This window comes from Oratosquilla oratoria, chromosome 9 (genome assembly GCF_046742065.1).
Source record: "Oratosquilla oratoria isolate Oo_2021 chromosome 9, ASM4674206v1, whole genome shotgun sequence".
In the NCBI taxonomy this organism is placed as follows: Eukaryota; Metazoa; Arthropoda; class Malacostraca; order Stomatopoda; family Squillidae; genus Oratosquilla; species Oratosquilla oratoria.
Window position 1 is genome coordinate 78,614,944 of NC_134785.1, and position 24,229 is coordinate 78,639,172.

Below are 24,229 nucleotides of genomic sequence, written 5' to 3' on the forward strand. Positions count from 1 at the left end.
TGGACTAAAATCTACGGTTTCCAAATTTGCTGATGATACAAAACTGTGCGGAGTGGCAAATGATCACTCAAACCAATTAGATATTCAAGAAGATTTAGATAAATTACAGCAATGGTCTGAAAAGTGGCTAATGAAATTTAACACAAGTAAATGCAAGGTAATGCACATTGGTAAAAATAACAGTAAGTACGATTACAAGTTATTTGGAAATTCGTTAACAAAAGTGGATAGTGAAAAAGATCTCGGCGTAATTATCAGTAACGACCTCAAATCATCCAAGCAGTGTATTTCAGCCTCTGAGAAAGCAAATAAGATTCTGGGATTGATTGCGCGATCTTTTGATTTCAAAAGTCCATCACTCATTAACAAGCTATATAAATCGTTAGTTCGTCCACATTTGGAATATGCTGTTTCCGTATGGTCACCGAATCTCATTAAAGACATTGACAGACTGGAAAAAGTACAACGGCGAGCCACAAAACTGATTCCAAATATCAAAAATAAATCATACGAAAATCGACTTAAGCACATGAATCTGTTTTTCCTAAAAAAGCGTAGACTCAGAGGTGACTTGATACAGGTCTTTAAGATTTTAAAGAGAATTGACAACATCAAAAGTGACCAAATTTTCACATTGAATGAGAATCAGACAAGAAACAATGGTCTCAAACTGTCCGGAAATAGATTCAATTTGGAAGTAGGTAGAAACAACTTTGCCAACCGTGTAGTTAATGAATGGAATAAACTTCCTGCACAGGTAGTGCAATGTAGTTCAGTTCAAAGCTTTAAGAATCATTTAGATAAATACCTAAGTAAGATGCTGTAATGATTATAATTTATGTTATATTATTTGTTTTTGTTTTGTTATAATTTGTCTGTCTGATTTTCATTTATTATTAGTTATATGTCAATTTATAATCATTTACTATTTACCTGTTTGTTATTCAACTATACCTATGCATTTATTTATGTATTTTATTTGTTATTTTTACATTATTATGGTTTTAATTTATTATTAATATGATATATACAGTATGTGTATATATGTGTATGTATATATATATATATATGTATATATGTGTGTATATATATATATATATATATCTATATATTTTTTATATATATTTATTTATTTTTTATATATTTATATTTTTTTTTTTTTTTTTTTTTTTTTTTTTTTTTTTTTGCATCCGACCTAGATATGGATCAAAAGGTCTCCTGTCGGCATGCTCCGCCTTTGTAATCCTTTGTTACATGAAGAAGCTGAGATAGGAGTGGTAGGGAGTGAAGGATAGAGTAGAGTTAGGAGTGGAGGAGGAATGGGGATGGTTCAAGGAGGAATTCACAAAGTGTGCAAAGATGGTGTGTGGAACAAGAAGGACAGGAGGAAATAGAAGGAAGGGTTGTGAATGGTGGGATGAGGAAACAAAGAATATTGTAGAAGAGAAGAAGCGAGCTTTCACAGATTGGTTACAAAATAGGACAAGGGAGTCATATGAGAGGTACAAAGAAAAGTAAAGCACAAGGTAAAGGAGGCAAAGAGGAGAGCAAATGTGAAATGGGGTAAGAGTATGACAGAAAATTTTGAAAGTAATAAAAAGATGTTTTGGAAAGAAATTAAGAGAGGAAGAGGAGGCAAATCAAGTAGAGAAGAAAAGGTAAAAGGTGCAGATGGAGAAATGATAATGGAAGAGAAGGCAGTAAGGGGAAGATAGGCAGAGTATTTTATGGAGTTGCTAAATGTGAAGGAGGATAGGGAGGGAAAGATAGTTGCAGTGGGAAGTGCTAAGAAAATGACTGTGATGAATGAGGAAAATGGAGAAGAAATAAGGAAGGATGAAATGAAGGCAGTTGTTAAGATGATGAGAGCAGGTAAGACACCTGGTCTGAATGGATGCCATGCAGAATGTCTAAAAAAAGGAGGTACAGTGATGGTAGACTAGCTGGTGAGGTTATTTAATGTATCCTGGAGAGGGTAGAGTGCCGGAGGACTGGTGGAGTGCCTGTATAGTTCCACTTTACAGGGGAAAAGGGGACAAGTGTGAGTGTGGTAGTTTCAGAGGGATTAGCTTGTTAAGTGTAGTTGGGAAGGTTTATGGGAGGATCTTGATTGAAAGGATTAGTAGAGGAACAGAAGGAGTAATTGGTGAGGAACAGTGTGGATTTAGGATGGGTTAGAGGTTGTATAGATCAGATTTTTGTGGTAAGACAGATATGTGAGAAAGCTATAGGAAAGGGGAAGGATGTTTTTTGGGCTTGTATGGGTCTGGAAAAGGCTTACAACAGGGTGGACAGGAAGGCACTGTTGGAGGTTTTGTGGATATACGGGATAGGAGGAAGGCTTCTAGGAGCTGTCAAGAGTTTTTATGACAGTAGTAGAGCTTGTGTCAGGATTAGAAATGGAGAGAGTGAGTGGTTTGAGGTAAAGGTGGGACTTCATCAGGGATGCGTTATGTTGCCCTGGCTGTTCAACTTATACATGGATGGGGTGTTGCGAGAGATAAATGCAAGGGTACTGGGTCAGGGATTGGAGATGGTTAAAGAAAATGGAGAAAAGTGGGAGGTCAGCCAGCTGTTGTTTGTGGACGACACTGTGCTTGTGGCAGGATCAGAGGAGGGAGAGTGTGCGATAGAAGAAAGCTGAAGATAAATGTGGGTAAAAGTAAGGTGATGAGATGTATAAGGGGTGAAAGTGGCAGTAGACTGGAAGTGAGCATTAAGGGAGAGCGACTGGAGGAAGTGAATAGTTTTAGATACTTGGGTGCAAATGTGGCAGGAAAAGGTGGACTGGAGGTGGAAGTAGAATGTAGATTGAGAGAAGCGAGTAAATGCCTTGGTGAATTAAAAAGTGTAATGAGGAATAGACATTTGGGAATGGATGCTAAGAGGAGATTGTATGAAGGAATGATTGTGCTAAAGGCACTGAATGGGACAGAAACATGGAACATAAGAGAGGAAGAGAGAAGGAGTTTGAATGTTTTTGAGATGAAGTGTCTGAGAAGTATGATGGGGGTTACTAGGCTAGATAGTGTGAGAAATAAGGAGGTGAGGAGGAGAACTGGGGTGGAAAGGGAGTTGGGAGATAGGGTTGATGAAAGAGTATTAGGATGGTTTGGACACATGGAAAGAATAAGTGAAGAAAAACTAGTGAAAGAGGTATGGAAGGCAGATGTGGAGGAAGCGAACATGAAGGGACGTCCTAGGAGATGGATAGATGGGGTGAAAGGGGCTTTGGGGAAGAGGGGAATGTCTGTTGAGGATGGACGGGAGAGGACAGAAGATAGGGGTGAATGGAGAATGGTTGTATATGGATGAGGTTGTGATGCATGAGGTGGAATGGGTGGGAGGATGGGGGGTGAGGTAGTATGTGTGAGCAAAATTTGACACAGCCCAAAAGGATTTCTCCCCGTCTTCTCCTTTTATGCAGGGGGGGGGGGTGGAGAGGGGGGTCGCCGATTTAATGAAGCAGCCTTGCTGTGGATGTGATGTGCCTTGCAACACTGCTTCTGACCCAGGGCAGTGGACAAGGTGCAGGAATGACCCGTCATCCAGGAGGTGCTAAGATGGGAGGGAGTGGAGTGTATGAGGGAAAAAGCCTTGGTATATGTATATGTGGGAGGTTTTGTGGATATACGGGATAGGAGCTGTCAAGAGTTTTTATGAGAGTAGTAGAGCTTGTGTCAGGGTTGGAAATGGAGAGAGAGAGTGGTTTGAGGTAAAGGTGGGACTTCATCAAGGATGCGTTATGTTGCCCTGGCTGTTCAACTTATACATGGATGGGGTAGTGCGAGAGGTAAATGCAAGGGTAGTGGGTCATGGATTGGAGATGGTTAAAGAAAATGGAGAGGGGTGGGAGGTGAACCGGCTATTGTTTGCGGACGACACTGCTTATGGCAGGATTGGAGGAGGGATTGAGGAAGTTGGTGACAGAGTTTGGAAGAGGGTGTGATAGAAGAAAGCTGAAGATAAATGTGGGCAAAAGTAAGATGATGATATGTACAGGGGGTGAAAGTGGCAGTAGACTGGAAGTGAGCATTAACCACTTCACTACGGGACTTAAATCTCGCAGGCAGCAGCCAATGCCAGCCGTACGATGTGTCGTAATAATACTCGCATCATAAAATATAGTCACTGCTTATATCGATCGTTCTCTCTCTCACCCGTGAATTTTGAAAACCACAGAGAATGGGATTAAGAGCAGATTAGGGAGAATGTAAAAACACAGGGGCGACTACAATAAATATAATCAAGACGCCGATATGGCAGCGTCGCAAATCCACTTGCTCCTCATGATGCCTACGTGTGCGGCACCGTATGGAAGGGGTTAAGGGAGAGCGACTAGAGGAAGTGGATAGTTTTAGATACTTGGGTGCTAATGTGGCAGGAAAAGGTGGAGTGAAGGTGGAGGTAGAATGTAGATTGAGAGAAGTGAGTAAATGCCTTGGTGGAATAAAAAGTGTAATGAGGAATAGACATTTGGGAATGGATGCTAAGAGGAGACTGTATGAAGGAGTGATTGTGCCAATATCACTGTATGGGGCAGAAACATGGAACATAAGAGAGGAAGAGAGGAGTTTGAATGTGTTTGAGATGAGGTGTATGATGGGGGTTACTAGGCTGGATAGAGTGAGAAATGAGGAGGTGAGGAGGAGAACAGGGGTGGAAAGGGAGTTGGGAGATAGGGTTGATGAAAGAGTATTAGGATGGTTTGGACACATGGAAAGAATGAGAGAAGAAAGACTAGTAAAAGAGGTATGGATGGCAGATGTGGAGGGAGTGAACATGAAGGGATGTCCTAGGATGAGGTGGATGGATGGGGTGAAGGGGGCTTTGGGGAAGAGGGGAATGTCTGTTGAGGAAGGATGGGAGAGGACAGAAGACAGGGGTGAATGGAGAATGGTTGTATATGGATGAGGTTGTGATGCATGAGGTGGAATGGGTGGGGGGATGGGGGGGAGGTAGTATGTATGAGCAAAATTTGACGCAGCCCAAAGGGATTTCTCCCCGTCTTCTCCTTCTATGCATGGGGGGACGGAGAGGGGGGGTCGCTGATTTAATGAAGCAGCCTTGATGTGGATGTGCTGTGTCTTGCGACACTGCTTCTGACCCAGGGCAGTGGACAAGGTGCAGGGATGACCTGTCATCCAGGAGGTGCTAAGATAAGAGGGAGGGTGGAGGGGTGTGGAGTGTATTCAGGGATGGAATGGGTGGGAATGATTTTATGCCTTTTCCTTTTTGGCTACCTCCCTTGTAAGGGGGAAAAAGCCTTGGTATATGTATGTATATGTATTATCATTTTAAAATAATATTAATAATGATAATAATACATGTACCTTTTTTCCCCTTACAAGGAAGGTAGCCATGGTCAAAAAAGCATAATTCCTCTCCCACCCATTACATCTCCACCCACTCCACCACAATTCACCATCCCTCCCTCCCTCTATTCTTGGATCCTCCTAGATGACGGGTCATCCCTGCATCTTGCCCACTGCCCTGGGTCAGAAGCAATGCAAGAAGACACAGCACATCCATAGCATGGCTGCTTCATTTAATCAGTGACCCCCCACCTCTCCTTTTCCTCATGCAGAAAAAGAGGTGGGGGGAAAAAATACTACCACCATGTGTTCCCACTTGAGTCTTAAAAGGCGACAAAAATGGGACAGAGGATGGGACTAGGCATCCTACTCTCAGTAGCCCTTAACCCCTTCCATACGGTGCCGCACACGTAGGCGTCATGAGGAGCAAGTGGATTCGCGACGCTGCCATATCGGCGTCTTGATTATATTTATTGTAGTCGCCCCTGTGTTTTTACATTCTCCCAAATGCGCCCTGAATCCCATTCTCTGTGGTTTTCAAAATTCGCGGGTGAAAGAGAGAACGATCGATATAAGCCGTGACTATATTTTGTGATGCGATTATTATTACGACACGTCATACGGCTGGCATTGGCTGCTGCCCACGAGATTTAAGTCCCGTACCGAAGTGGTTAAGGGTACATTCCTATACAAAAAATTAATAAATAAATAAATAAAAAATTATAATAATAATAATAATCACAAAAATAATCTACCTACCAAGGGCCTTTTCCCTCTTATAAGGGAGCTAGCCCACTCTTACCCATTCCACTCCAACCCACCACCCTTTCCTCCCTCTCATCTTTGCTCCTCGTAGATGACGGGTCATCCCTTATCCCACCCATTGTCCTGGGTCAGAAGCAATGCAGTAAAACATGATCCATCCACAGCAAGGCTACTTAACTTAATTGGCAACCCCCTCTCTCCATCCCTTCAAGCAGAAAATAGAGGAGACAGGGAGAAATCCCTTTGGGCTGCATCAAAATATCATTCACACATAACCACTCCCTACTTCCCTCCATCCCCTGTCCTCTCCATCCTTGCATCACAGTATCTATACACAGCCATTCTCCACTCACCCCATCTCCTGCCTTCTCCCTTCTTTGCTCAACAGACACTCTCCTCTTGCTCAAAGACCTTTTCATCTCATCTATCCATCCATCTCATCCTCAGTCATCCCCTCAAGTTCACTCCATCCACCTCTATCCATAATAATAATTATAAAAAAAAATCATAAGTGGCCTGACAAACCCCCTATCTTTAATTCCTTGGTTTATTTTGGCATTTCCAAATGTACCCTGCCTCCTGAAGGAGGCATACCAGCAAGGACTGGGGTACTCAAAGCTAGCAATGTCACCTCCCAATATGATGCAGGGAAGGTATGGGCGAGTGTTTGAGTGCAGCTAACACTTTCGTACCTTGATGAGCTACCTGGGCATTCTCAGCCCAGCAACACTAATTGGTGGATTATATCAAATATACAGTCAATCCTTGCTGTGCAAAGTTTGCTAAGCATGAAAATCACAATAGCATTCATTCAATTTGTTGTTCCAAGTCTCTCTCACAGACTCCCAGCTAATTGGCAACAGCCACTAAACTGGCCCATAAGTCAGTAAAGGATGAAATAATGTATTATTGTCTGGGAATAACTAGTGTGGGGTTCTGTAAAATGAGGTGTCCAGTGTCCTATGTGTGATGGTTGCCCCTGGGGCAGTTTGTATCAGTTGCCAGCCCTACTATGTGCTGGTGCTACTTGGTGCTGGATAATGACTGATATGCAAGCTGCTCATGTGGTTCTTGCCTCTCTTAGGTGGGATTTTTTGGTCGGGTTGATGTCTACATGGATTTGATTGTGTAGGGAGTTTGGTAGTCAGTCTTGACCTTGTTTTGTGATCTGAGTATGATTTTTTTTTCTAACACAAAAAGAACAAATAGCAAAATACCTGAAATTTTTTTAGCAAAGCTCTTTTCCCATGCATACATCTTAATGAGCTTTACAGAGAAGAGTAATTCATTCATCATCCTAACGCGTTCATCAGTTACTGTTACAGTTCTTCTCCTGAAGTAGCCTGTCAGTCTTGAAATCCCAAACTGCAATGAGAAATGTATATTAAAAGAATATGATTCCTATTCCATACATATATACATACATATACCAATGGCTTTTTTCTCCTTCCTTACAAGGGAGGTAGCCAAAAAAACAAAGGCATAAAATCCACTCCCACCCATTCCATCCCTACATACTCCACTCCCATTCATACCCCTCCTTCCCTCTTATCTTGGCTCCTCCTGAAGTATATATATTCCTGGAGTATATATACATATATAAATCATGAGTGTACACTAATATCACAAAAATTATCTGGCTGTTGCTATTGGGATAAACCTTGGGCCTCTAGAATTACAAGGACCATCTCCTGACAAACTGACAAGAGAAGATGAAAACATTTGCAACCTCCTACAAGATTGTAAACAAATTACTGGAAGAATAAAAAAGAATTCATGTACACTATCTACTTATCTATACACCAACTTCTTTTTTCCCCCTTACAAGGGAGATAGCCAAGTCAAAGTCACATACATGATCAATGGATTACAAACTTTTTGAGGGAAAGGTACTTGAGGACAGTAGTAAATGACAAGATGTCAAGCTGGAGAGCAGTAACTAGCAAAGTGCCACAAGGTTCAGTGCTTGCACCAATAATGTTTCTTGTCTATGTTAATGACATAATGGAAGGAACAATAAGCTATGCCAACATGTTTCTTGATGATGCAAAAATCACGAGAAAAGTGAAAAATGAGAACAGAAGAATATTGCAAAATGATCTATTATATGGATGAAGAGATGATGAAAAAACTCATCAAAACCCTGATACGTCCAAGACTGGAATCTGCATCTGTGGTCTGAACCCCACACAAAGAGAAGGATATAAGCAAGATTGAGAAAATACAAAGGGCAGCAACCAAACTGGTCCCCAGCATGACAGATAAACCATATGAAGAAAGACTGAAGGTACTGGGTCTGCCAACCTTGAAAGATTGAAGAGAAAGAGGTGCCATGATTACAGCGTTCAGGTCACTAAAGGGGACAGATTGCAATGATAGAGGAGATTTCCTCATTAAAGATGGAAGGGTTTTAAAAGGTCATGGAAGTAAATTAAAAAAGACCACATGTCAAATGGATGTGATGAAATCGTTTTCCACACAAATGTATGAATATATGGAATAACTTGGCTGATATAGACCAAGCTATAACAATACATGAGTTCAAATCTACATACATATACCAAATGCCCTTTCCCCCTTACAAGGGTAGCCAAAAAATACAAAGGCATAAAATCCACTCCCACCCATTCTATCCCCATCACACTCCACTCCCATTCACCCCCTCCCTCCCTCTTATCTTGGCTCATCCTAGATGACGGGTCATCCATGCATCTCACCCACTGCCCTGGGTCAGAAGCAATGTAGCAAGACACAGTACATCCACGGCAAGGCTGCTTCATTTAAATGGCGACCCCTCCTCTCTGTCCCCTCATACAGAAAAGAGAGGATGGAGAAAAGACCCTTTGGGCTGCACCAAAAACATCTTCCACACACAACCACTCCTTACTCCCTCACCTCATCTCTCGCCCCCTCCCTTCCTTGCTCAACAGACATGGATAAGAGAAAAGACAAGGAAAAAATTCCCCAAGGCTACACCAAAATATCTTCCATACAAAGCCATTCTCCACTCACCCCTACTCCCTGCCTTTTCCCATGCTCAAAAGGCATTCCCCTCTTGCTCAAATCTGAAAATAACACCTGTACCAAACATTTTCGACACAGAATTTTCTGCTCTTCTAGACGTTGGTGACACAGAAATAGTCAGACTAATACAAAATAGAAAACAGTCCACATTTCACCCCCAGCAGATCTATGGGAGACAAGAACTAAAAATAATTAATACAAAGACCCTTTTCGCACTTGTGCCTAAAGAATAACTTAAAAAAAAATACCCACCTGAAATGGGTAGAAGAGGAGAAAAGTGAGCATTCCAAATAATGCCCAGGGACCTAAGAGAAAGAGGATGTAGAAGACTCCACCCAATGCCACCACTGGTCCTCCAATGATCAATGGTCCCAAAACAGCAAAATCATATATCCGTTGTCCATCATTCGCAAACAAGTTGATAAGCTGAAATGCCAAAAGATTTTAAATTAATCACATGAATGCCTATTAATACAAGTCATCTTTTTACGAACATACACACGCACATATAACAAAGGCTTTTTCCTCCTTACAAGGGAGGTACCTAAAGTCAAAAGGCATAATTCCATCACCATCCAATTCCTCCTCACCCATTCCACCACCATTCCTCTCATCTTGGCTCCTTCTGGATGACGGGTCATCCCTGCATCTTGCCCATCACCCTGGGTCAGGGGCAATGCAGCAAGACACAGCACATCCAAATCAAGGCCACTTCATTCAATCAGCAACCCCCCTCTCTACCCCCTCATGCAGTAATACTGAAGACAGGGAGAAATCCCTTCAGGCTGCATCAAAATATTATTCACAGAATATCTGATAATCATTTGGTGGAAGGAAGACTAAGAATGGATGTAAAGTGGAGACAACAGAGGGAGGTGCCAAATGTGAAAGAGTTCAATAAGAAGAGGAAACAGAAAGAATACCAGACAAAACTGAGCAAGGTATGGAAAGTAGTGGTATGGAAAGTAGTGAAAGAGGAGGAGATATAAAGGCAAAAGAATGGATACGTTTCAAGGAGAAAATACTTAAGTGTGCAAAGATATTATGTGGGATGAGGAGGATGGATGGAAACAGAAACAAAATCAATAAATAGTGATGTGAAAGATGAATAAGGAAGCACACGAGAGGAACAGAAAAGACACTGGAAGCAAAATGCAACTGGACACAATAAAAACACTACATGAGTAGCATACTTCTCAAACATCTACAACAATCTCCTACCTGTGGACTCCTGCAGGAGATCTTGGGCATCAGCAAGGTGGATTGATCCTCTCAATCAATACTTGTCCAATCATCTTATGAATACTTACATTCATGCTACCACAGAATTCTGATGCTAAAGCATCAATGTCAAATGTGACAAAATACTCAAATACTTGCCTCTCCTATGCTGCGATCACCAACACCCGACATCCTCATAAGCTTCTTGTAGATGATGCCCATACAAGCTGCACGCAGTCGAACACCAGTCCTGAGTATACGTGTGATATAAATTAAACACAATACTGTCTACATAACAGGGAAAAAATAATCACTCTACAAAAATAAAAATAATTCTTCAGCAAAGCATAAACATAATTCAGTAGACTCTTACACAACATTCAGTACTTATTATAAGTATTAATACTCAAAATTACCTGATTTTAAATCAAAATCACTAATGACAATCATAAAATTGAGAACTATGAGTTATTTATACCCTACCTATAATTCAGACTCCAAACAAGTCCAAAGAAAATTATCCTACAGAGTTCACCAAAAATCAAACCCAATGTCCAGCAAACCCCAAGAGACAATGGGTCATCTGTTGATATCCAGGCAATCAGGTATCTCATGAACACAGTCTGTTGGAAAACACATATTTTGGATAATTTTATTCAGTTCTGGGAAAACCCTCTAACACAGTGCATCCCAAACTATATTACCTGATGCCCCCTTTTTGCTTCCAGTAGACCCGCATGCCACTCCCTCTTTTGTTCATGTGAAATGATTCTTTCATTTATTTCTTAGCATTGTTCAGGAAAACAGATTTCTGTTTGTATTAAATTTTAATAATGAAAGCCACTCAAACAAATAATAGTACATTCCAGAGACATTTTTATAAATAACTAAAAATGAAACATTTGGTTCAAAGGGAGCGAAAAAAAAAGTTTGAACATTAGCAAATTGTGGTTGGTATCGGTGACGTGTCCAAAATGTGTAAGGAGAACTAGTTTAATAGAAAACGGGTTGGAGCGACTGCTATAATTATACTTAGCATGTATGTAATGGCAGATATTTGTTCTTTGAATGATTTTATTGTTCTAATTAAACAAATATTTTTGAGCAGATGACTTCACCCCCCCCACCTTGTATCCTCCTCATGCCTCCCTAGGGGGGGGGGTGTCCCCCTAGTTTGGGAACCACTGCTCTAGCATTTCAAAAGTCAAGGCCTATCCACAACCCTTATATGTCTAAGTGCTGCCACAGGGCCAAGTTCTCAGTGATGCCCCTATCACCACTTCCCACTCGCACCAAAACCACAAATCAACTGAGCATGGGTAAACAAACAAAAAATAAAATGTAGATCCTTTGATTCAAACTTAATAACTTTTTCATGCAGACATCTTAGCTATTGGCTTGCAAAATAATTGAACAGATTTTAAGATTTGTATCTAATGTCCCTATTGAAGAAAGGATAAGGGAAAATATATCATATTTTGTTGATTCTAACACAAAAATTGTTAATTACAGTAAAAATACTCAGGGCTTCTTTGACTTTTTTTTTTTTTTTTTTTAATTATCATTATTTTGTCAGCTTTGTGGGTGGTAAGTCCAGGCTATAATTGCCACCCCCGAGCATATGCCCCCCACCCCCATGAGGGCCGCAGGCCTACCTCAACCAATTTTTTGAGTATACAGACCTACTTGTATACTTATAAGTAAGTGCCAGTCAATTTCATTCAACTAAAGAAAACCTCTCATCCACTTTGGGTGTGTGAACATCCAAATGCAAAAATAAGTAAGTTTTAAAGTTAAAATATACATTAGCTAACACTTACAGGTCCAAGGAAGCCCATGGCCAGGGTCCACATGAAGAAAAACAAGGCTAGGATTACACGAGTTTTAATGAAATTCCACACAGCTCTTTGAAGTGAAGCACCATTTTTTCCATATGTCTTAATTTCATTTTGCCAAAGATGCTCTAACCTGTTATGAAACAAAAACCAGGAAATTATACCTCAGGATCAGTCTTCATACACATATCACAATTTAACTAAATCTTATTTTATTTATATACCAAGGGCCTCTTCCTCCTTATAAGAAAGGTAACCAGCCAAGGCATGCACTGACTCACACCCATCCACCATCCATTGTTTTCCTCTCATCTTAGCTCCTCATGGATGAAGGGTCACCCCCTATCTCTTGCCCAAAGCCCAGGTCAAAAGCAATGCAGTAAGACACAGTATATGTATAAAAGCCTTTCTCCCTTACATAAGGGGTAGCCAAGTCAAAGCATACACCCACCCTACACTCATTCCATACTTATCCAAAACCCCTTAATCTTAGCACCCGTCCCATCCCATCATAGCACCTAATGGTTGAAGGGTCATTCCTGTCCACTCCAACATGGCTTGGGTCAATGGCAATGCAGCAAGGCAGCAGTCCCAGAGCAGGTCCCAAGAACCAGAACTGGTTTACCCCCACTGCTTCATTATATGGCAACCCTCCCCACCCACATCATATACATACATACATATACCAAAGGCTTTTGCCCCTTACATGGGGGGTAGCCAAAAAGAAAAAGGCATAAAAACCACTCCCACCTATTCCATTTCCTATATATTCCACTCCCCTCCCTCCCTTTTATCTTGGCACCTCCTGGATGACGGGACATCCCTGCATCCTGTCCACTGCCCTGGGTCAGAAGCAGTTCCGCAAGAAACAGCACATCCACAGCAAGGCTGCTTCATAAAATCAGCGACCCCCCCTTCTCCGTCCCCTCATGCACAAAAGGAGAAGACGGGGTGAAATCCCTTCGGACTGCGTCAAATTTTTTTCTCATACATACCCCCCATCCCCCACCCACTCCCCCTCATGCATTACAGCATCATCTATACACAACCCCTCTCCATTCACCCCTATCTTCTGTCCTCCCCAGTCCTTCTTCCACAGACATTCCTCTCTTTTGTAATGCCCCCTTTCACCCCATCCATCCATCTCATCATAAGACGCCCCATCATATTCACTCCTTCCACCTCTGCCTTCCACATTTGTTTTACTAATATTTCTTCACTCATTCTTTCCATGTGTCCAAACCATCCTAATACCCTTTCATCAACCCTATCTCCCAGTTCCCTTTCCACCCCTGTTCTCCTCCTCCCCTCCTCATTTCTTACTCTATCTAGCCTAGCAACCCCTATCATACTTCACAGACATTTCATCTCAAACATATTCAAACTCCTTCTCTCTTCCTCTCTCATGTTCCATGTTTTTGCCCCGTACAATGCTGTTGGCACAATCACTCCTTCATATAACCTCCTCTTAGCATCCATTCCCAGATGTCTATTTCTCATTACACTTTTCAATCCACCCACATCATATACTTTTCAAAATTCTCTGTCAAACACATATCCTACTGAACCTCTTCAATACAAGTCAAATTCTCATGCACAGCATCAGTTGCCTAATGTACAATGATTCATTAGGCATCACAATACACACATCATAAAATATAAAGTTACAGCTGTATTATTCATTTTCTTTCACCCCGAATGATGATACATACATACATCAAAGGCTTTTTCCACCTTACAAGGGAGGTAGGTAAAGTCAAAAGACATAAATCCACTCCCACCCATTTACCACTCCTCCTTTACTTTCTTCTTGGCATCTTGCCCACTACCCTGGATCAGAAGCAATGCAGCAAGACACAGGCCATCAACAACATGGCCATTTCATTTAATCAGCAACCCCCTTTCTCTGTTCCCTTATGCAGAAAAAGAGAAGACAATGAGAAATCCCGTTGGACTGTGTCAAAATATAATTCACACGTAATCATTCCCTCACCCCTCATCCCCCACCCACTTCCTTTCATGCATCACAGCATCATCCATACATAACCATTCTTCACTCACCCCTATCTTGTCTTCTCACTTCCTCAACAGATATCGCTTTTCCCAATGCCCTTTTCACCCCATCCATCTATCTCATCCTTGGTTGCCCCTTTATGTTCACTCCATTCACCTCTGCCTTCCACACTTCTTTTACACTCATTCTTTCCACATGTCTAAACCATCCCAATACTCTTTTATCAACCCTATCTCCCAACTCCTTTTCCACCCCCGCTCTCCTCCTCAACACCCCGTTTCTCACTCTAACCACAGAAAACATAATCAAGCCTGTTCACAGCAGACAAGGGTCACTCAGCTACAACTACAAAATAAATATGATCAAGATGCTGACACTGGCATATTAGTATACCCATTTGTGCTTCATGACTGATGTTGGCATCATCATATTCTAGGGGGTTAACATCTGCTTTCTTTCTGGCCTCCCTCAACCTTGTATTTAATTTCCACCCTCTTCATATTGTCCCATGCATGTACCTCCTTCAAACATACCCATTCGTTCTCCACTCCTGTTTCCCCATTATCTTTCACAACAGCCTATACTTCTCTCAGATTTGCCTGGTACTCTTTCTTTGTTCTACTCATTCAATATGCCCACCTTCACCATATTTCTGCCTCCTTTCCTTTTCTTCCTTCTCCACTCAACCTCAATTCTCAATTTCCCTTCTATTACCCTCTACCCTAAACCTATCTACATTCAAGGTTCTTTCATTCCTCCTTTTGGGAACCACTACACAATCAATTAATGACATATTGACTACTCTCCCATCAACTACCCTAGCACAGGTATACTTATGTTTACCTTCCTTAAATCTTGCGTTTATTATCATCAATTCCTTTCGAAAACACATCCTTTATATCTACAGGATCATCTACTGTAGCAGATCCACCAACACCTTTATATTTATATTCCTACCAAAACTCTCAACACACTCATACAATCCCAAATGTTTTCTTATCTTTATACCATAAGGTTCTTCCCTCTAATAAGGGAGGTAGCCAAGTCATATCTATGCACACACTCCCATCCACCACCACCTTCGTTTCTCTCCTCATGGATAAAGGATCATCCTCATCTCCGGACCACTACCTGGGTTGGAAGCAATGCAACACATCCATAGCAGGGCCAATTTGATTGCATGTTGACCCTCCCCCCCACTCCACCTCCTCTTATGTGGAAAATAGACAAGATTGGGCTGTATCAAGTTATCATACATACACAACCCTCCTCCTATCACCCTTATCCCCTGCCTTCTCCCTTCCTTGCTCAACACATCCCCTCTTGCTCAAAGCCCCTTTCACCCCATCAATCCATCTCATCTTTGGTCATCCTCTCAGGTTCACTCCATCCACCTCTGCTTTCTACATCCCTTTTGCTAAACTGTCTTCACTCATTCTTTCCATGCATCCAAACCATCCCAATAATCTTTCATCCCCACTCTCCTCTCCACCTCATTTCTCACTCTATCCAACCCCTACTGTACTTCTCTTGACAATTCATCTTTAAATTTCACATTCACAGACACTTGACATTCATACTTCTCCTTAGATAAATAAAAATTTGGTCACTGGTAAAACCTTTGTGAATTATAGTCTGCCATGTCATGCTTGGAGCACAAGGGAATATCCTCTTCATTCAGACCCTTCTTGTATGCCTTCCACATGAGCCGAGTCATCCATGAAAAACTTGCAAAACTGTACAGTCCTGTACCATCAACAGGCATCTGGTCTCGGTCCCTGAGAACAAAGAAAGAAATCACATATCAGGAATGGCCTCTAGCCATCTCTTGCTTCTCTTGGCAAAAAACATACCAAAGATCCTTTCCCCCTTATATGAGGGGGTGGCTGAGTCAAAGCCATCTATATACCAAAGGCCTCCTCCCCCTTATAAGGGAAGATCTATCTATAACCCCACTTACAAGGGAGGTAGCCAAGTCAAAGGCTACTCCCACCCATTCCACTCCCATCCACCACACTTCTCCCCCTCTCATCTTAGCTCCCTGTATTTTTCCCACTGCCTGGGTCAGCGGCAATGTAGCAAGACACATTGCATCCACAGCAAAGCCACTTAATTAGCGACCTCCCCTATCCATCCCATCATGCAGAAAAAAGAGATGGGAAGAAATCCCTTCAGGCTCCATCAGAATATCATTCACAATGGTCCCCAGCCAGGTAGACATACCATATCAGGAAAGACTAAAAGTACTGGGTCTGCCAACTTTGAAAGATTGAAGAGAAAGAGGTGATATGATTAGTGTTCAGGTCACTAATGGTTGATTGATTTATGGAGTTTTTGGCTCGAAGGCCAAGCGCCGGAGCCGGTAGGCCATTCAGCGCATATTTATCTTTTAGTTTAAAAAATAAAATATAAATAAAATTCAAGTAAAACAACTAAAACAATAGACATTCACAAACACATTTCAACAACACACTCATAAGCATTCACACACAATTTTAAATTTCATAAAATAAATTTATGTCTTTTAAAAACTTTAAAACGTTCTCCACACGAGCTTCCTCCCCTAAAATTTCTTTAAAAGATAAATCTGTTAAGAAATTTGCCCTGCGCTTATTAGAGAATGCAGGGCACTAAACTAAAATGTGTCTTATTATCAAAACTACTTGGCAAGTGGGACATTGGGGGGCCAGCCTTTCTGCCCCACTTGCCATTAAATTTTTTTGTGTCATGTAGGAATGGCCAATTCTCAGTCTTGTCAAGACAATGCTTGACCTTCTGTCCAAAGGAGGACACTTCCAAGGGTTCACTAAGGGATGAATCTCTTTTAATTTATAACTGCCGTCTAGCCTTGTCCATTGCTCTTGCCACTTCTTCATTATATAACAATGGATCACTTGTTTCAAGTCCGTATGTGGGACTTTTCGGTCTGTTATATGGGTGAGCCTAGTGGCGGCTTTGGCTGCAGCATCGGCCTTTTCATTTCCAGTGACATCCACATGGGACGGCACCCAGCAAAAGTTTACTTTTATCTTCTTTCTGTTGTTTATGAGAATCAGCCATTCCTGTATTTCTTGGACTAAAAAATGATGAGGCAACAAATTATTTACAGAGGATAGAACGCTCATGGAATCCGTAAAAATAATAACGTTCCTACCACACGGAACAGAAATAAAAACAAACTTCAGGGCGTTGCTGACTGCCAGCAGTTCAGCAGTAAAAACAGAGCTAAAATCAGGCAACTTTCTCTTTAAAACTGTGCTATCACATACAACAGCACAACCAACACCATCTTGGGATTTTTATCCATCTGTATAAATAAAAATTGCATCAGCATGTACTGATACATGTTCTAAAAATTCATTTTTTAGCTCTACAGCAGTTCTGTTTTTCTTCTTTTTAAGAGGACATATTTCAGTGGGGCATCGGTTCCAATGAGGGAATTTGGGAGGTGTGATCTCAGCAATTGTGTTAGGAACAAGATCTACCTTCTCTGTCCCAACTTCACATCTCACTTCTAAAGGTTTCGGCAGAGTACTTTTCCTTGGACCTCTGTCTACCGGCTGCTTTACATATTTGAAGTTTGGATTCTGTTTGGATGTCAAGACACGAGATATATATCTAAGGCTTAATTCCTCCCTGCGAATATACAGGGGAGGAATTCCTGCGTCCACATACAAGCTATCCACTGGAGATGTTCTATAGGCTCCCGAACAGATCCGTAAAGCCATATTGTGGACTATATCAAGCTTCTTCAGTGAACTTTTACATGCCGATCCATAAATTTGACATCCGTAATCCATTTTGCTAAGGCACAATGTTTGGTAAAGCCTTATTAAAGTTACACAATCTGCTCCCCAGTTGAAGTCGCTGTTTGACAGTGTATACAACCTCGTTTATGTGATTTGTGAATGTCAACCTTTTATCCAATACCAGACCTAAGTATTTTACTTCATCTTCATACGGTAATATGACACCCTCTAAGAATAGTGTTGGTATTTCTTCCTTGCATCTTAGTCTGGAATACCTTATGGCTTTGGTTTTTTCAGCAGAGAATCTGAAGCCCCTACAATTAGTCCATGTTGTTGCTAAGTTAATAACCTCTTGAATCTTTTGGCCCATTTCTAATGTTGTCAATTTGCTGCACACAATAGCGAAGTCATCAGCATAAGCCAATCCATGAACTCCTGTGGGAACTTGTTCTAATAAACTATTAATGGCTACGCTGAAGAGTGTAGGACTCAGAACACTTCCTTGGGGAATCCCTTCCTCTTGAAGATATGCACAAGAGAAAGAAGAGCCCACTCTGACTTTTAGATAACGGTCAGATAAGAAGTCCTTTAAACAATTGAACATATTACCCCCGATACCCCACTCTGCAACTTGCTTCAGAATGCCTCCCTGCCAGGTAGTATCGTAGGCTTTTTTCAAGTCAAAAAACACACCAATGCTAGAGTTCTCAATTGCGAAGGCATTCTCAATCTCATGAGTGATAAAAAGTAAGGGGTCCAGAGTGCACTTATTTCTTCTAAATCCAAACTGTCTGTTAGATAGCAGATTTTTAGATTCCAAAAACCAAACTAAACGCGTATTAACCATTCTTTCATAGCTCTTACAAATGCAGCTTGTGAGAGCAATAGGTCTGTAACTTTGTGGGTCATGAGGGTCTTTTCTTGCCTTTAAGATTCCTATGATGATTGAAGTCTTCCAAGATTTAGGAGAAGATCCAGAAGACCAAAATTTGTTCAGCACATTTAAAAGGAATTTCTTCGACAATATGGATAAGTGACCAACCATGGAATAAAGAATGGTTGGGGAGGATGGAGATAAAGCATGATCCATTTCATCCAAGGTGAAAAGAAGATTATATGCCTCCGAGTTCGTATTGGTAAGAGGTATAATCGTGGTCTTGGATCTAATTCTTCTGAAATCATCTGAATAATGTAGTGGGCTTGAAATATCAGCATAATGTCTTCCAAAAGCCTCTGCTACTTCTCTTGTATCTGATATAAAACAGTCATTTATCTTCAGAATGGGTAAGGGAGATGGAGTAAACTTTCCTTGTAATTTTCCAATCCTATTCCATACTAAGGTAGGGGAAGAGTCATATTTCAATTCGCTAATATATTTAATGAAGGATTCCCTCCTTGCTTTCTTGAAGATTTTCTTCTGCTTTGCTCGAGCTCTTATGTACGTTATCTTATTGACTAAACAAGGGTATCTCTGATATCTCTTATAGCAAGTTCTTGTAATCTTTCTCCTTATAGCACATTCATCGCTCCACCAGGGGACTACTGGGCATTGAGGTTTACCAGCTGTCCTAGGAATGGCATCGTTATTATCAATAAATTCTTCAATTATATTGCCCCAGGGGTCACACCTTGATTCACCCCATAGAGGATGCTTGGTGTTAAAGTCACCCATTAGAATAAAAGGCTCAGGGAGCTGGTCAATCAAAGATTGTAGGTCATTTAACTCAAACTGACGGGGGTGCTTATATATGTCTACGAGTCGATCTTCCAGTTCAGGTTCCAAATATAAAGAACATAAAGTGATCCATTTAGTGGTAAAGATTTGTACTGCACAAGCCTGCAACACTGAATGTAGCTGGACACTTCTGTGGTTTACACATTTCTGAACAATGATACCAGTACCTCCATGGGCATGGCCCCCAATCATAGGAGGAGATCTGTAAAATTTATAATTAAGTCCAACATTAGGGGATAAATTGCCAAGCATAGTTTCTTGCAGACAAAAAACAGACACATCATGTTCCTTAAAGAGAATCCCAACCTGTTCTCGATGAGAATTAAAACCTTGCATATTCCATTGAATTATGGACATTATACTGTTTTCTTTTTCTTTTTTGGGTCTACTGGTCTGGTAAGAGAAGTCTGGGAGAGAGAGGGTTTACAAGGTGGGTTCTTTTCTAGTTTCTTTGCTTTCGCGGGTGGCATCCTTCTCTCTGACGATGGTCCGACCGACGATGTAGAGTCCGGGTTATTAGTTTCTTTCTTAGATTGTTTATCACGATTTGGGGAAGAGGATGGAGATGAGGGTGGACTGTGGAGTCTTTTACTATGCACAGCTTCAGACTCCATAGCTTCGCTTCTGTGTGCCTCGACTGAGTGAGGCACAACAGTCTGTGATCCCTTTATTGGGGAGCCCCTCGAGTTTGGAAGTTTGACTGATTGAGAGGAGGCTTTATTAGAGGAACCCTGTGGGGTCCCAGCAATGAGAACTTTATGTACCCCTCTAGATGGGGCAGGAGGCATTCCCTCAACAGAGGAGGGTTGACGAGTACTACAATTTCCAACTTGTGGAGAAGAACGATTTGGTCTAGTAGTGACTCTTTCTCGCTGAGGCTTGGGTTCAGCATTTCCTTGATCCTCATTGCTTCTGTGCACCTCTACCGAGTGAGGCACACTAGTCAGCAATCCCTCTACTGGGGAATCCCCCAGGTCTGGAAGAGAGATTGCCTGAGAGGAGGCTTCATTAGAAGAAGCCTGTGAGGTCTCTACAATAGAAACCTTAGGTGCCCCTCCAGATGGGGCAGGGGATACCCCTTCAACAAGGGGTGAGGAAACCTCCACACAGGAGGCTTCAGAGGTACTAGAAATTCCTACTCGAGAAGAAGAAAGACCATTAGGTTTCATAGTTACACTTTTACACTGAGGCTTGGGTTCAGTGTTAACAGAACCATTCATATTGGCATTTTTATTTCTATTGCCTTCTACTATTGGCTGATCCACTTTACTATTTGTTTTAACAACATCACTGTATCTTTTGGAATTACTTAATAGTCTTTTAGCATATCCTATGCTTATATGTTCTGCATGAGCTTTTAGTAGTATTTCCTGTTCCTTCTTATAAATTACACAGTTCTTATTTCTAGCATCATGCTCTTCTTTACAATTTATACAAACTGTTGGGCGGGAACAATCCCCATGTTCAGGCTGAGCACATATCAAACACATTTTGTCCCTTGCACATCTGCGGGAAGGATGGCCAAAACCATAGCAGTTAAACCACTGAAGGGGATGGGTCTTAAACAGCTTCACATGAACAATCTCTTTTTCTATCTCTACATAATGAGGTAGATCTTCACCACAAAAACTTAGGATAATCATAGAAGAACGAGGGATTTTAGCAACCTTCCAAACATTAGTTGGGCACATTTCTAAAATCTCTTCTTCATCAAAGTCATACAGATCTCTATTAAAAATTACCCCTTTGGCATAACTAAAGGTATAGTGGGGTTTAACTTCCTTAATGTTGGATTTCTGTTTCAAGTTGAGCACCATGGCAGCTTGTTCATAAGATTTTACATGAATTAAGAAGGAATTTCTTCCAAATCGTGATACCTGCGAGTTATTCAAATTACCACAGCCAAGGTGACTCTTCAAGAATATTCTAAACTCGAACAAGTTAGCACGTTCTTTTGCAAGAGTGATAATGAGCCACTTAGCTGGGTTGGGAGGTCTCTGCACACTTTCCTTCCTTTCCTCTACCGGGATTTCTGGATAAAAGATATCCAAGTTAGGTGGCACTCTACCAGCAAGTTGGGCTGAAGATTCATTCTCATTACAATTATTATAATCCAAGCAGGCAGCAGCTGTATCCTGATTAGAAAGAAATGAGATCCACACTAGCCAAGCTTTAAAGTTGTCATTTTAACTCTGATCTCTTTAATTTGTCCAAATTTATGGAACTTTTCATATAAGTCTGTATAACTCTTATCAAGATATACATATTGTAAATGCAAGATTCTATGACTATTAGGGGCAGCATTTGATTGATCGATTTTACCGAAGTCCTTTTTCAAGCCGGAGTCATCAACTGGGGTTTTTTATTTTTGTTGAGTCAATATTGTCAACATTAGGACTGGCAATATTAGGAGAGGGATCGGGGGGGTTTAGGAGGAGGATCAGGTAGTGGTGGAGGTTTAGAACATTCTGTTTCAACAGCCGCCATCATCGTGTATATTTATGAGGCGACACCATATATTAAGAAAGAAAAATCAGTGCATTGAAGGAAGATACTGCAGTTGCCCATTGCCACGCACAATAAAAGAGAAGTCTCTGCAGAGTCGGGAGGTTCCAGAAACGACTATTTACACATGCAGGGTCTCGGAGGTGAGTTTGAGACTTTGTCAACCCGGGGTTTGTCCTCTTTTGTTTTGTCCCATTTAGGATGGGTCCGGCATAGTCACTCTGCATGTGTACTGGATAGGGAGAAAGGAAGTCTGCAGCCTAGTACCTACCTCACAAACATGCATTCCCCAGTCGGTGGGCTTTCGGCCCTCGCAGGGAGTAGTGACCTCGCGGTATACATCTCCACTTGACTGGGTTCAGACATGTAGCTTGGTAGGCACCAAGATACCAGAACCTTCCTTAACAAGTATTAGAGAGAGATGGTGAAAAAGGAGAGTAGGGTAGCAAATATGAAGGATAGGGATAGGGGAATTCACAAAGGAAAAGGGTGAGGGACCCCCTATCTATTCATTACCCCAAAAACCTCATCCTAAAACAACTGTCATAGGATGAGAGCGACAAATCCTACGAATATTCCAGTCCATAATCAATGCCAAGCTAGGGTCGTCAACAAAAAGACTTTTGACTCGGTTTTCGTCTGGTAGCTCGGGGCTGACCTCTCCAGTATGGTTGCACCTGGCTGGCACAGCTCAGCCCGTCCTTACTACACGGAAGCCCCCCCACTACATCAAAGTACTGGGCCTCGGGGGAGAGGTCACTAATGGGTACAGATTGCACGGACAGAAAATATCTCCCAATTAAAGATGGGAGGGATTTAAGAGGTCATAAGAGTAAATTAAGAAAGACCACATGTCTAAAGGATGTGAGGAAATACATTTTCCATATAGATGCTTATGTGTAATAGCTTAGAAAGTATAGCTCAAGCTCAAGCAATACACAAGTTCAAATCTAAATATGATAATTGGAAATTGAGGACATAGATTAAGTTGGAACTTTACATGAATTTGAGGCTAGGTAAAATACATTGGAGAGGAGACAGGACTCAATAAGCATTGTTCCTTTCCTGTATAGTAGTTACATAAATACAATTAGGTACTAGGGGTGATCAGAAAGTAATGACAGTCGGACTCGTAGCTGAGAGACTATAAGTGTTGGGGGGGCGGGGAGCAAGGGGCAGCAAGTGTTGCCTGTTGTTACATGTTTGAGCTTGTCGCTGTTTGTCTAGCTTACATTTTATCGTTGCGCTGTGTGATTGCGTCATTGTTGGTTTGCCTCTCTAACCGGAAGCAAGTTTTTCCCGAGTCTACTCCATCACTGGAAACTGTTTCCCACTGGATTCGAGCTTTCGCAGCCGGAAAATTGCAGCTAGAAGATGATCATCGTCCTGGCCGCCCTTGGACATCCGTGACCGAAGCAACAACGGTCCGTGCGCGGGCCATCATTGACGAAGATCCAACTGTTACTCTTCGATTCTTATCCTTGGAGCTCGGTGTCAGTTATGGGAGCGCACATGACATCGTGCATGAACACTTAGGGCTGAGGAAGAAGTGTGCTCGATGGATACCCATTTGCTTACGGAAGAGCAGAAGAGCGAACGGGTGCGGATTTGTCGTCTATGGCTGGCTGAATTCGAGCCAAATGGTCCGAAACGGTTCTCAGATGTAGCTACCGGAGATGAGTGTTGGATTTCTTTCTTCACCACCAGAGACAAGCAGTCTAACATGGTGTGGTTGAGTGATGAAGAACCTCGACCTCAGATTCTGAAGGAAGGATTTCGCAGCAGGAAGCGCCTTTTCACCATCTTCTTCAATTCACAAGGACCAATGTGTGTGGATGTAATGCCTCAACAGTGTACTATCACAGCCCAGTACTACACTGATCACGTCCTTCCTCGAGTCCTGGAATATCAGGCCAAGACTGCACCAACCCGTCGCCGATCGCGCCTTTTGCTGCACCATGACAATGCTGCCCCCCACAAAGCTCGCCTCACTGTGCAGTTCCTGGAGCAGCAGGGGATCACACTTCTCCCCCACCCACCCTACTCGCCTGACCTTGCTCCCTGTG

At 41.8% G+C, this 24,229-nt stretch overlaps 1 protein-coding gene across 6 annotated transcripts in view; it reads right to left on the reverse strand.

The window, feature by feature from the left end:
- Positions 1–24,229, reverse strand: part of LOC143028632 (ATP-binding cassette sub-family C member 5-like) — a 328,912-nt gene that overhangs the window by 240,532 nt on the left and 64,151 nt on the right. For all 6 annotated transcript variants that reach the window (XM_076191041.1, XM_076191039.1, XM_076191038.1 and 3 more), the window contains exons 5-10: positions 15,794–15,952; positions 12,146–12,293; positions 10,809–10,948; positions 10,485–10,575; positions 9,357–9,530; positions 7,298–7,445 (exon numbers count right to left, since the gene is read on the reverse strand). In XM_076191041.1, coding sequence (XP_076047156.1) covers positions 7,298–7,445; positions 9,357–9,530; positions 10,485–10,575; positions 10,809–10,948; positions 12,146–12,293; positions 15,794–15,952 — 860 coding nt within the window. The remainder of the gene's footprint in view (positions 1–7,297; positions 7,446–9,356; positions 9,531–10,484; positions 10,576–10,808; positions 10,949–12,145; positions 12,294–15,793; positions 15,953–24,229) is intronic.